Raw genomic sequence first — 14469 nt, 5'->3', positions numbered from 1 at the left:
TAATTCACCATCCTTATAGTAAAAAAAAAAAAAAGTCTTCTCTTTCTCTAGTGTGAATCTACTTTCTTTAGTTCAAAATTATCACCCCTGTTGTATCACAACAGGACCTGCTAAAACATCTCTTCTCATCTTCATTACAGACCCCCTTTAGGTTCTGGAAGGCTGCTAGAAGAACTCCTGGGAGTTTTCTCTTCTCCAGGCTGAGCAGCCACAGCTCTCTCAGCCCATCTTCATAGAGGAGGTGCTCCAGCCCTCTGAACATCCTCACAGCCCTCTTCTGGACCTGCTCCAACAGGTCCACATCCTTCTTGTGTTGGGTTAGGTGAATACTGAGGACACCATACTGCTGATGGGTCCCACTTCAGCAGAGGGAGGGGCAGAATCAGCTCTCTCAAACTGCTGGCCAGCAGCTAAAGCTGCACATGTCCTCTCTTCACCTGGGGCAAGTCTCATCCTGAGTAAATTCTTCACTTTAGTACTGCTCACTTCTGCAAAGTAATTTTAACCAGCCCCATACAGTACTTCCCTTGGATATAATATATTAGAATTGCTAAATTTTATACACTTAATGTGAAATTAATTTAAATACGTGTTTAGTTTGTTAACTAGAAGGGTATAGTTTAAAGCAAAAGCTTACTAAAAGCTTACTTAAAAGCTTACAATTATGTACAGCGTGTGATTTAACCTGATTGATGATTTTTGTGCCCAGATTATCCACAGAAATTTGGGCAAAGACTTTGCATCATGTTTTAGAGTATTTTACTAAATATAATCTTACACTAAAGAGCCTCAAGACTTGAAGCTGTACAGGTCCCTTTATTCCCTTTTGGCACTAGATTTTGGTAAGCTATTCAACAAAAATGGAAATTTTGCACTTTAAACTCTCCATTAAGGTACATGATTTCCAATATCATATAAAAAATACACCTCCTGCTATAAATCCTTCATTTCTCTGCCTACAAGCACTTGCTTAAAATGTAAGTTAATATATTTTCATCCAATCTATCTGAAACACTATAAAGTATTTAAACACATTAGTTTGAAAACTGCTTTGCTTGTTTTATCACAACTTCACAATAACTACTCTCCTGTAACATGAAAAAGTTACAAGTGGATGATTTGGTGTTCCAAAGCCATAATGCCTAAGAGAAGAAAGCATTACCAGACACGATGCAATTGCAAAGAATGAGAAGAAATAGTTCAATGAGTCCAACTATTAGCATCCTCTCTGCTTTCTGAAAAATTTTTACAGCCTCTACAAAACAGGATTCTTTATGCTTGAAGACAAGCACTTCACTTTCTCTACTGAGCTGAGAAAGCACTTTCTTACAATGGACATACCTAAAATATGTCTGCAGAGTGATGTTTCATTATGAAAGGCTGACTATCAAAGATTTTATATTATAGAAAACACATCCCACCCATCAAACTGCTGAGATTGGCTTACTGACAATGCTCAGCTTTTAAAATACTTTTGACACAACTGAAAAACCTTCAGATTTTCATTTATTGTGTGTTGAAACATGGATTGTGTTCTGTACTTACTTTTCAGGATCTCTGCATTATAGTGTGCAGCAGCAAATTTCAGGGAATCATCTGATCTTGTGTCAAAGCTGGAGTGTTCCCTGTTGTGCTGCCAGCCTCCTCTCCTCAGCTGGCATTTGAACATTTTCCAGTATTCTGGGTAAAGCACTGTCATCAGTTCATCCACACTGGACACAGAACGCAACTGCTCTTCCAGGTCTTTGCTTCCATGAGCCTGCCAAAGGAACATGCAAGATTAATTATTTTCTTCAGCACACATGGTTTGCTGGAAACTAGCCTGAAAAGTAACTCATACATTGTAAAATAAAGGGGTCTTCATTATAAAAATTTCCTTCTGTCAGTCAATGCCAATGTTATTATATTGACAAATAACATAATAAATATAACAAACGTTTTGCTTCTTCCACTACTTCTTTACCACCCTTGTTGTTCAAAATATCTGTGTGAGAAAGGAGCTATAGAATTAAGACTATACAAATACTGTTTGCAAATTATTTTTAAAAAATGCATTTTTATTCTGGAAAGATAAATTTTTGTGATAAAATTTTGAATGCTTAAACCCCAAAATATTTAAATTGCGTTCATGTTATTTAATATCATATACTCCTAAAGTAACACCAGCTTCTTCCTCTTTTCCCTTAGCCCCCAAAAAAATCAAAACACCAAGAAATGCGAAACCAGTTAAAAAAACCCAAACAAACAAAGCCTCAAATCCTGAAATCTTATTTTCTTAGTCTCTGGTCTTTACACAAACTCAGTGCAACTGCAGTTTTATAAATAACTGGGATTTACATTCCAGTTTATTGCTTATCAGGAAGATTCCTCTGTTTCTCTTAGATGAAACATCAAAACACTGGTGTTTATCCCCTGCCCACCTTTCTTATCCATGAACTGTTGGCTTCCCAAAGGGAAGGGCAGTATGGAAAAAGAAGAGTAGCAAAGAACCTTTAGTCACTTTCTCAGCCCACATGGCCCTTAGATGGCAGTATGAGACACAAAATATAGACGAACACTTTGTACAAAATGCATCAACTGGCTGGAGACTCTCTACAGTTTACTACAAAACTCTTGTTCTACACAAAAAAACCCCACCAGGCTGTAAGAGTGTAAAACACATCTAAATGCAGAAATACAAAACTATATGAATTGAACTTTACAATTTCTTATCCAACTCTCCTACTAACAAAAAAGAAACTCTTTCAGTTCAATGATTTTGATCACTGCAAGATAAAATAGGTAGTTCAGAACTTGCCCACCCAAATCAAAACTGCTTCTTGTCTCACAAACAACTATGAGGGTATAAAATGGCTGGTATGGTTGCATCTACTCCTTCATCCTGCGTCAAATACAGCAGAAACATCTCAGGATAGGGCAAATCCACAGAATTAATTTCTGTAAATACAGTTATATATATAACTGTGAAGGGGATGAGGCACTGGAACAGGTAACCCAGAGAAATTGTGGATGTCTTATCACTGGAATTGTTCAAGGGCAGGTTAGATGTAGCTCTGAGCAACCTGTTGTAGCAAAAGATGCACCTGTCCATGGCAGGGGACCTGGAGTTAGATGATCTTTAAGATCCCTTCCAACTCAGGCTATTCTGTGATTCTATTACTCTCATGCCAATTTTAAATTCATTTTATTTGATAAAGTGTTATGAATTAAAAAAAAATGTTTTCACTGAAGCCTCGTTAACCACAGTGTCCTTGCAGATGACTTTGTTCAGGGAGGTTTCAACAACCAACATGTTGTCTCAGAAATGTGTCCATGCAGGTCTGCACATCTTTCCTTGCCACCATAAGAAGGGCCATCCCTGACCCAAGCCATCCCTCAAGCAGTTTCTGAGAGCTTTGCCTTCAAATTTAATGGCAACACAAAGAATTTCACTCTCCCTCACCCCTGCTCTCCTTGCAGAATGCCACTCATCATTTCAATCAGCGGGTCACAGTCAAAAATCCAAGCTTAAGGAACAACTAACTTAGCTACTTGCTGCTTGCACCACCTGAGAGGTGAGAAGTGCAGGGTTTGAGAAGCCTCACTCCTGGCAAACTGCACCCTGAGGGTGCTGCAGCACATGGCCCCTGAGCAATGGGAAGCGAGTTGCTGCACCAGCACAATGCCAGCGCTGCGGATGTGTGTGTTCCACCACGTGATGGAATATGCATGGCACAGCCTGTGTGCCCTGTCAAGGCTGGAAGCCAGTCTGTTATGTAAAAGGCACAGGAATAAAGCCTGTGCTTAGCCATCCAGTGGCTGATTCTAGGAAGATAAGAGAATTCAACCAAAGCTTTGTCACTTTTGATGAATCTTTAAAAAGACTGTACAGCCCACAGTAGATAAAACATTGACTGTTGCTGTTGCAGGTATTCAAAGTACAGGCCTAGAGCTTCAGGAAAATAAATAATAAAACTCAATATTACTTTGTTGATAAGAAGCCAGGCATGGAGCAGGAAAGTGAAATTGTTAGAAATCATGCATGCTGATTAATTCCACTTTATAGATTAAGGAAGCAGAGGGGGACCAGTGCAATGGAAAGGGACCTGGGGGTCCTGGTTGATGGCAGGTTGAACCTGATTCAGCAGTGTCCTGGCAGCCAGGAGGGCCACCCATGTCCTAGGGGGCATCAGGCACAGCATCACCAGCCAGGCAAGGGAGGGGATTGTCCTGCACTGGACAGAAGGTCAGTGAAGAATCTGAAGTGACTGAGAGCACTTGGTTTGTTCAGTCTAAAGGAAAACGAGGAGAGACCTCATGGTGGTTTTCAACATCCTCACGAGGGGAAGCAGAGGGGCAGACATTGATCTCATTGCAAGACCAGTGACAGTATTTGAGGAAATGGCAGGAAGCTGACTGGGGGAGATTTAGTTTGGCTCTCAGGAAAAGGTTCTTCACCCAGAGGGTGGCTGGGCACTGGAACATGCTCCCCAGGGAAGTGGTCACAGCACCAAGCCTGTCTGAGTTTGAATGTTTGAGCAATGCTCTCAGGCACATGATGTGACTCTTGGGGCTGCTGTGTGCAGAGCCAGGAGTTGGACTTGATGACCCTGATGGGTCCCTTCCAACTCAGCTTATTCTTCGATTCTCTGAATACTCAATATAAACAAAAAGAAAACAATTTCTGGAGCAGATATATAAAATTACTTAAAAAAAATTAACATTATTGCATCTGAAGTATTTTCTGCTTAGCTTAATAAGCTATTTGCTTGTAAAGATAGCTTCAAACAATTTGATCACTAGAGGACTTTTGTTCTCTTCCAATTTAGAAAGAAAAGGAGAAGGAAATTGATATATCTGTACTAAATACAGTACACCTAGTGCCCAGAGTTAGAGAATCAAAAAAAGAAAATATATGTTGATTTTTCAATATGCTTACAGTGTTATCTTGAGATACAGATCAACAGTCTCTTCCTGTACATCTCTGCATTTTTTAACTGCAGCAAATTGCTCTCATCTGTGAAAAACAGTTTAGAGGAACATTTGTTTAAGGAACTTGTGATTTAATTTTGTAGAACAGCCAAACATCTTGTTGACATGAGCATCAAATGAAATCCTAAGTTCTGGATGATTACAAGAATGTGTCCTGAATACAGGATAGACATCAGATCATTAAGGATCATTTCCTAATTTTTAAGGGAAGAATGAATCTACTTTTGTAAATATAATAACAGTCTGGCAACATTTTTTATTTTGTGCAAATTTTGGTAATTTCACAAAAATATACTGTCCTGGTCTGTATCTTTTATTCTTTGCTCTTTTTTTAATTACACATTGGCTTGCAGCATAGGATGCTGGGTTTCCATTGCAAAACTATTTTGAGACTTAAACACATTTTTAGAATATGTGACAACACAAAGAAAGTAACAGCAACAAAAATGTACCAGAGATCAGAGGAGCTCTCACTTTTCATTCTTCTTATGCAATTGCAGATTGGTGAAATTCAGAAAGAAATATGACTATAGCTGCAATTACTCTCACTAAGCTAGCTATTCCCAAATGTTAAGTTCAAAGGGAGGGGGGAAAAAATGTAATAGTACATTAGCACAGGTTGTAATAAGAGAGATCCTATGACTTTTAGGACTGAACAAAGCTTTTTGATAAATTTAGGCAGACAAGATGATTTTCATATTTACAGGGTGCTCCTGATGAAATCGTGGACCAACTGCTTAATGTTTTACTGGTAATGCATTCTGGGATCTATGTTCTACATTAAGAAGGAAGCAGGAAATAGTGCCAAGAACGATTGCACAGGAATGAGTTCTCTATCCCATGCTTTCCATATTCTTGGCATTTTCAAGTCTGTTAAAGTATTGGGGTTTGAACTGTTTTTTTTAACCACCACCATTCCCTTCATAAGTGTTTATCTCCATCCTCTGGTCGACCATTCTACTATCTTTTTGTCATTTTTACCTATTATCACTGTTGTCCTGAACACCTAAAAATGCTAGAAGGTATATTCTAGAGAATGACACTGATTAAATCTTTGACTAGCCAAACCCTACAAAATGATACGTGATATTAAGCAAAAAAATTACCTAATAATACAGGTATGAATGGAGAATACAATAAAGATACACTTTTCCATTTCATTAATTTCATGTTTCTCATGAGAAAGGACAAATACATGTAAATTAAGGTGTAAAGTTTGATGACAAGTGCTCTCCTGCTATTATTTACTTAACTTCAGAACATTTTGTTCTACCAAAGTATGTTTTTCACAATGTGGCTTTCCCTTGCATGGTATGTCCAGTTTTTTGTAAAATTATGGCTTGCAAGTGAAAGGGCAGTATACCAAATAGGCTCTATATCTATTAACAAAGTCAAATGTATAATAGATTTTCCATGCATTACACTACTTATCTTCCACATGTCCCCAGTGTTTGCCTCTATTATTAATAACAGAGGTCAGAACACTTAATATTTGGCAGCATGCTTGACACATAATTGATGGTGCAATATGCTATAACAGTACCTTATGTATCTGTTCTGACTACACTTGTCAGCTCATTTCATTTTCAAGGATTTTGTGGACACTTCTTAATAGGAAAATGTTGACTATAAACCCCTCCATTTTAAGATAGTTGTATTCTGTATTTATTGATCAACTGAAATGGATTTAAATCAAGTATTTAAATTTGAATGTTGAAATTACTTGCAACCAAATGAAAATATTGCAAGAGAAAAGTATTTATAAACACTTCACTTGCATAATAATTTATAGCAATTTTCATGTATTTCAGTGCTAGCTTTTTTAGAAGTTTAAGCCAGTTTAAAAAAAAAAAGAAGATATTCCAATTAAAAGTCATAGCTATAGCTGAGAATTAAATTCAACTTTTATGCCCACTTCTATGATCTTGCTAAAAAACCCCTGTTTTCCATCTCCCATGCACTAATTTGTCCCCAGCAAACTTGGACGACTGTATCTGCAAATTTTTAAGTTACCATTTAATACAGTAACAAAACAGAAGCCAAACAGTAACAGCAAACATAAATTTCATTTCACATCACTTCAAATAAGTAGAAAGACCACTGCAGTTAATATGAAGTAAATCAAAACATCATGACAACTCCAGAGAGATTAGAATCAGTCTCTGCTCCAAAGAGCTCACAAAGCACATCAGGCAAACATAAAAAGTAGGAATCAAAGTACAAAATAAATAAATAAAGCATAATACAGTTCAGATTGTTTTAAGTGACTTCTATCCACTATGGCATTTTAAATACTAAGAATAACATCAGGGAAAGAAAACATAAATAGTAGGTGTGAGGGGAGAGAATGTACAAACTACACAGGAAAGGAAAACTAAATGAGTTTGGAAAGAAATTCAAAAGAATTTGCTAAGAAGGAAGAAAATTATATTTGCCATAAGGATAAACTTAAGACTACAGAAGTTTCACCTCTATATTATATATCATGTCTGTTTTCTCTTATTCTGACCATTTTTTGATAGGAAGATGCATAAATTGCTAGAAAATCATCCTAGGCTTCTACTATTTAATAGTGCTCCTCCTGTTTATAAACACAGGAATTTAAGCTGAGTTAGTAGGCAATGTAAAATATCCATGTTAAGGGAAATTAAATTTTATGCATGTCAGCATTTTTATGGCATTATTTTATTTAGGTATTCTTAGACAATACTAGAATATATATCTAGGTGAACAGATTTGCACAAAGGTACTTACATTAAGTCCTTTAGTGAAACAACATTTAGCTGCTGCTCTTGAGGTTCTGAAACATGCTTCTTGGCTGGTACTTATTCTTCAAGTACCTGCATTCCTCAGTGGTTCTCAACCTTCACTAAAAAAATGCCAGTACTTTCATATATTCAATGGCAATTACTTATGAAAACACCCTTTTTTAAAAACTGAGTTTGAGTTCCCTGGGAAGTGGAGAGAAAAGAAAAAAACTCTAGTTGCTTCCTAGAGCAACTCTGTAGGCTGCTGTGTGATTGCTTTAGAAACTTATTTTGGACAGCCAGTTCTCACAGGTTACTACAAACTCAGGCAATTAATACCATTTCTGATTATAACAGAGAGCAGTTTTCAGAACAAGGATTTGTGGCACCTTAGCTAGACTTTTTTTGGAAGCAATTTCACAACTAGATTATAGTAACAGGAAAGGTTTTGTTCTCACACACTTCAGCATAATCTTTAAAATCCACATTGTTCCAAAGCAGTCTTCAGTGTTCCTAAATCCCTGCAGACTATTTCTAGGAGTATAGCAAATTGTAATTGAAAAATAAAATACAAAAATCAAACCTATTATCAATAGACTTAATTCACTATTCAGGAGCTTTCACTGGATAAGCCCACAAAAAGGTCAAAGGCTGCGAATACATAGGATAACCATTTGCTGTCTAAGTGCAGCTGCATCTGGATTGTTTAATTGATTCAAAGGCTTGTACTGAAGCTTCCAGCTAGCATTACAGATAGATTTGGAATCAATAAGGATTTGGATTATTGCTGCTGAAAGGCTTACATCTGATTAAATCTTGGAGACATCAGGCACAGCAATCTGTACCAGATGAGATCTATGTATTGTTTTCTTGCTCATCAGCAGCCCCAGTGACCAGTGGTGACAAATGTGTGGATCACCATGAGGACCAGATGCATGACTAGAAGAAAGGGGAAGCCCTTTGTAAGTAAAAAACATTTGTAAAGTGAAAATAAAGAACAACACTGTGATGACTGCTGGGATATCAAGGTGCTTAGCAGACACAGAGCCCTGCCAGAAAGGAGACAGCTAACAGAATGAGAATGCCAGGGCTCTGTGCAGCCAGCAGGGCTCTGGGGCTGATTGCGTGTGCAAGATGCCTGCAAGACATCTGGGCTGCTGTCACATGGCAGTCCTGCAGAATTTGACACATTATAAAAACACTATGTTCATTTTGAATGCTTTTAAGCAATTTTTAATGAACATCCAGAAAAGCAAAGCATACGATCCTGAAAAGGAAAACTTGCTCTCCTACTAGAAATCCTCCTTATTAAAAAAATCTTATTCTCCCAGAAAAAGATAAAATGCCAGTGAAGCTTGTTTTTTAATATGGTCTGAATATTGCTATTTTTTCAAAACACCCTGCAACCTCTTGTTTTCCTTTCAGCAGTCACATGTATCCCATCAAAATCAGTAAAAAAGAATAAACTATCAGGCTTTTGAAAGAAGGTTGCTTATTCTCAGTCTTTACTTAGCTTTCACTGGCATTACTTTTATTAACAACTACCATTAGCTTTGTCCAAAAAAAAAAAAATCAGTCTTTTTTTGAAGAAAATTATTAACATGGTAGCACTGCAATGAGCTGCCATCACTTGAGCAAGCGTAACACTGGCAGTGAGAACCAAAAACTCTCAGTATCAAATTCAGAGTTACTATGTGGAGAGGTAAAAGGCAGCTCCTTTGTTTTAATTTGAATGCCAGCAAATTATGAGACACTGCTTGAGCAATCCCTGTGCCACATCCCAGACCCTACTCAGTGAGAGGAGTTCTGACTATGTGTGCCAAGGGACTGGCTTCAAGAAGGCAGTGGATAGTTTTTATGGCATGTTTTCTATTCTACAGGTCAATCTTTCATAAAAGAAAGTTTCACTAAGGGCAGGAATAGTAAATTTCACATTTGTAGGAACATTTCTGAGTTATGCTGAACACATAGGTTCTCACTGTGATGACACTATTCAGTTTTCCATTTAACACCTTTGCTTCTTCTTGAATTTTTGGAAATGTAGTCATTTATAAGAGGGAAAGATTACATGAACACATTATGCCTTATCATTATTGAATAATTTCTCTCACTATTAAGTAACTTTCCTTTTCACCAAGTTTTTTAAATCACTATTTGAAACAGTGAGCAAATATAATTAATCCAGGGTCTAAATATTTAGCAACAGGCCATCGAAATTTCTTGAATTAGTTATACTTTTAAAATGGTTCATAAAACAAATAATTTCACAGGCCATGAAACTAGATCATTGAATTTCAAAGACAAACTTGAACTTTATTCCTAAACAAATGTCTTAATCTGGAAGGACATGATTTCTGTTTTGTTAAACAAATCTTGCACAGTTTACAGATCTGCACAGGAATATTAATTACAAGACCACCTACTTTGTCACTATTTAAAAAAATATTCCAACCATAAACACCATACACTACTTAAAATTCAACAAAAAACTAAAGAAAAATGAGCAAGTTTTAACACAGTAATTCTATTTACAAAATCCTAGTTTTAAATTATTACAAACAGGTTTTGTATGTGTGAAAGAGGAAGCACATAAAGGGCCTCAGAAACCTGTACATTTTATTAGATTTTAGGGTTTCTAAGCATATGCCATTAAAATTAAATTATTATCTGTTTATGCTATTTAGCATCACGTTTTTTCAGATTATTTGACACAGGTCTATTGAATAAGCTAAAGTAACACAACAGACTAACATATCAGATGGGTTTTGAAAACTAAGGTATTAAATTGTGAGATTTCATTAGTAAAAAAAATACCAGAAAAAACTTCTATTTTTATTACCCAGCTATAACTTAAATATTTTATGTAAAGGATTTTTGCTAATCCAGGCAAAAACAAAGCAATCCTCTCAATTTTTTTCAGTCTGAGTAGGTATACAAATCAGAGGACTTGCTACCCACAACCCACCTGTGCCTAACCTGATAATTTGTGTTGGAAATTTGTTCTACTCTGAATTCTTGTGAAATATCCTTTGGACCGCAATTTGACACCTGTTACAGATAAGTTAGTTTGTTTAGACATTGAGCTATAATACTTTTTTTCCCCTTTTGCTTTCCCTGATAGGACAGCTTCATTGCAAAGTACAGTATAAAAATGAGTAGTTCTGCGGAGCTGTCACATCTGTTCTGAACATGGGAAGGAAAAAATATTTTAAAAAACCCAAGGATCTTTAATCACAAGAAGAGAAATCATGCTTGCATATCACTAAAGGAGAAAACTTACTGTACCATGTAAAACCTGACAGGTATTAAGAGATTTTCCAGCAAAGCATAAGAGATAGGGAAAGGCAAATGAAACCCTGAGAATGGTAAATCCAAGAACTAAATTGAGACTTGGTCACAATTCCCTTTCATGCAACTAAAGCAGGAGAAATATATGTTGCCCATTATTTTTGGCTTAAATTATTCTGAATAGTGTATTGTACAGCAATGTTACTTAAAAAGGATCAGGGAACATCAGCAGTATTAAAACAGATCCTAATTTATTCTGACAGGACATAGAGTAATCCAATGCTGAACAGCATGGTATCAGAACAGTTTTTGAATGAGGGTTGACTGCAGAATGAAGTTATTGCAAGAAGTATGCCCTGAGGTACCAACTTCCACTGAAGAGGCATATAGCCCCTGATGGAAGATAAAACATTGCATCTTGAAATCCATTATTGCCATTTGGTGAAACTTGTCCTCTACCACCTTGCTGCCTCCATTCTTACCCTGGCCCAGAAACTAGTGAAAAATAAAACAGATTTATATGGATTATATATATACTAAAAGGAAGCATACAGAGAGCAAGAGAAAGGGAGAAAGAGGCTCTAGTTATTTAAAGTCTGTGGAAAGTTGTAAGGAAGATGTTTAAAATGAAGTTAAGCATAGGGATAAGCCTTACTGTTTTATTGAAATATTTACTCATGTTAAGCCTTTTATCGGCTCTTAGAAGAAATTTTTTGATTAAAAAAAATAAGTTTGTATCAATGTATTTTGAAGTCACTTGCCCACAGAGTCTTGAACAGAAGAACTTTAGATAAAAAACCAAATCAGGTTTGTGACATGAAAACAGTAAAAGGAAAAGAGATAAGGGAGTAAAAGTGGGTTAGTACTATGATTATGCAACACCCAGTCTCCAGCTTGGAGCATTCTGAGATTTTTGTTCATCAGCAGAGTAAAGGTACACATCTTGAGATCACAGATTCTGATACAAAAAGTAGGGGAAAAAACCAAAAAAAGGCTAGACTTTATGAAAAAAATAGATTCTCTAATTTTCATTATCTTCAAAATAAAAAGTTCTAGAGATTTTCTAAGGTTTGAGCAGGAGAAAGTGTCAAAGTAGAATATCTTATGCAGAGAGAAATCTAACATTCTCCAGCACTACTGGCAATCTTTCAGAAGGTGCTTTTCCAAGCATATGAAACTACTTCCTAAAGACTATCTGGAGAGATTACTAATAATGGTTTTTCACACAAAACCAGGATGGAATTATATGCACATAAAAATAATGCAGCAGAAGGATTTCTTTGACGTTTTTCCCCATCAGCTTATTGCATGTACCTTAAAGCACACACATGTATTTACAGGATTGCAGTCCTGGGCACTGGAATTTTGGACACACACTTAGTAATACCAAGAGTCCATTGTAGTCACTGAGGTCACCATTTACAGAACCAGACCATGAAACAACTTCTGTTTGTTCTTGCATATTTCTAACATTTCTTTCACTGAGAGCAGCAATTTCCTCAATGCTTTAACAGCAGCTCTTTTCAAACAAAGTTGATTCAGACACAAGGAACACATGTCTCATTAGAGTAACTGGCAGTGAGAATGACATTTCTGGTATGCTGAATTAAGTTTTCCTTCAAAAGAAAGTGTTTTGTTTATTTTCAAATTTATTTGAACTAGGATCGCAAAAGAAAGAAAAACAAATGGATGAATTTTAAGAACATTTTGTTTCATTCTGAAATAGTTTTAAAACAATTTGAAGAACAATTATTAATTTAACTTTATAAACATGTATGGTAGACGCTATTAGATGTTTTTATTAATTTAACTAGAGGCTATTTCTGACACATCACACAATTATATGCCATGGTGTCTTACATTTAAGAAAAGTCAAATAGCTGCCACTCTCAATTATAAGTGGCAAAACCTGAGCAGTATCCATTAAGTTCCTGTTTTTCCTGAGAGGGAACAAAGAAAACAGAACTTGCTGTTTCAAAAGACTAAGATTATAGAAGTGTTGCCTTAATACGTCTCTTTGCAGTTATTTGCACTTGTCATTTGGATCCATTAGAACTTAAACTATGGCATAATTGTATTTCTCTTTTGAGCTGTCATTAAAATTGACTGTGCCTTTAAACAAATGTGCCCAGATGCTCTGGGTACAGCTAATCACAGGCACAAAGGCCCAGTCAAGGTCAGGCTGCAACTTTGTCTCTAATTGCCTGGTTATACATTCCTTGTTCACGCAAATCTTCTACTGACTTCAATGGGATTTTTGTTTAGTGGGGATTACAGGATTCAGCCTCCTAGTTTAACTACTGCATCTATACATCACACTGTGTAATATTACACTCTGTGCAATGCTTCAGTCCTTACAGTTATAGTATCTGTAGTTTTACTAGCCCTAAATATCATGTTGAGCTTTTTAAGACTTTTACCATTCCAAAGCCCTTTATTTTTTTGGCTCTTCCATGGTCAACATTATGGGACTTTAAAAAATAGTTACCTGGAAGCCCATCTTTGTCTTACTGCTGCTATAATTTTCATTTCAAACATTCTAATTTGCTTTCTAAACCTACTGAACTAACTACTAGACCAGCCATTCTGCTAAAACACAAAGACGTATGTTTCCTAATCCAAAGTCTCTCTTAAATTCTCAGTTACATTTAAGGTCCTTATTAAAGCAATCTGGCGATTTTTACATGATCTTACCAATGCCCATAATAGCTTTTGTTGACTTCTCTAAATGTTTTTGCTTGCCACAGCATGTTTGTATGATTAATTCTCAATTCCATTTTTTTTTACATGTTTACATCAGGTTGCCTGCAATCTTCCTAGTTTACCCCACAACATATGTTCATGAAATATTTTTTCATCATTATGCAAACACTACAATCTAGACAAAGCACACGCCATCATTTTTTATCAGACCAGCTGTACAACTGAAAGACAAGGGTGTTCCTATGCTGTCAGTTCAGGCCTGTTGGTCTCTTCCTCATCCAAACTGAACACATGAGGAAACCCAGACACAGCTGACAAGACAGTTCACTCAAGTGCCTGATTCTAACAGCACAAAACAAAACACCATGAGCTTGTCCCCAGCACATCCCAGCTGCTCCAGCAACAAAAAACCCCTTTTGTCACCTCCTGGGGCAAGCAACCTGCAGTTTCACAATACACAAAAACTTTTCCAAGGAGCTGAAGCACATACTTTGACAAATTAAAATCCAAAATGTATTCAAAAACCACAACAAAACCAAGTTTCTCTGAACTTATGGACTCTCCAAAGCAACAAAACCAGTAATTATGCCTCAGAGACACTAAATGAGAGCTGAGGGTACTGACAAAATACTCTGAGCTGAGTGTGTGTACTCATCCTGCTCTGGGCACCATTGACATTGGGTGGGACCATAACCAAGGGGCCTGAGGGCTCCAGTTTGCTCTCTACTACAATCCACAAAGCCCACCTAGATGGAGCCTT

The 14469-nt window shown here is 36.6% G+C and overlaps 1 protein-coding gene across 1 annotated transcript in view; it reads right to left on the bottom strand.

Annotated features, from left to right (window-relative positions):
• The window catches only part of VEGFC (vascular endothelial growth factor C), a 68687-nt gene that overhangs the window by 15271 nt on the left and 38947 nt on the right, over window positions 1–14469 (bottom strand). Inside the window, 1 exon segment of the mRNA XM_079307468.1 lies at window positions 1546–1759. Within this exon segment, the coding sequence (XP_079163594.1) occupies window positions 1546–1759 (214 nt within the window).

Source organism: Erithacus rubecula (genome assembly GCF_903797595.1).
Source record: "Erithacus rubecula genome assembly, chromosome: 5".
Lineage (NCBI taxonomy): Eukaryota > Metazoa > Chordata > Aves > Passeriformes > Muscicapidae > Erithacus > Erithacus rubecula.
This window is presented reverse-complemented; position numbering and strand designations above follow the sequence as displayed.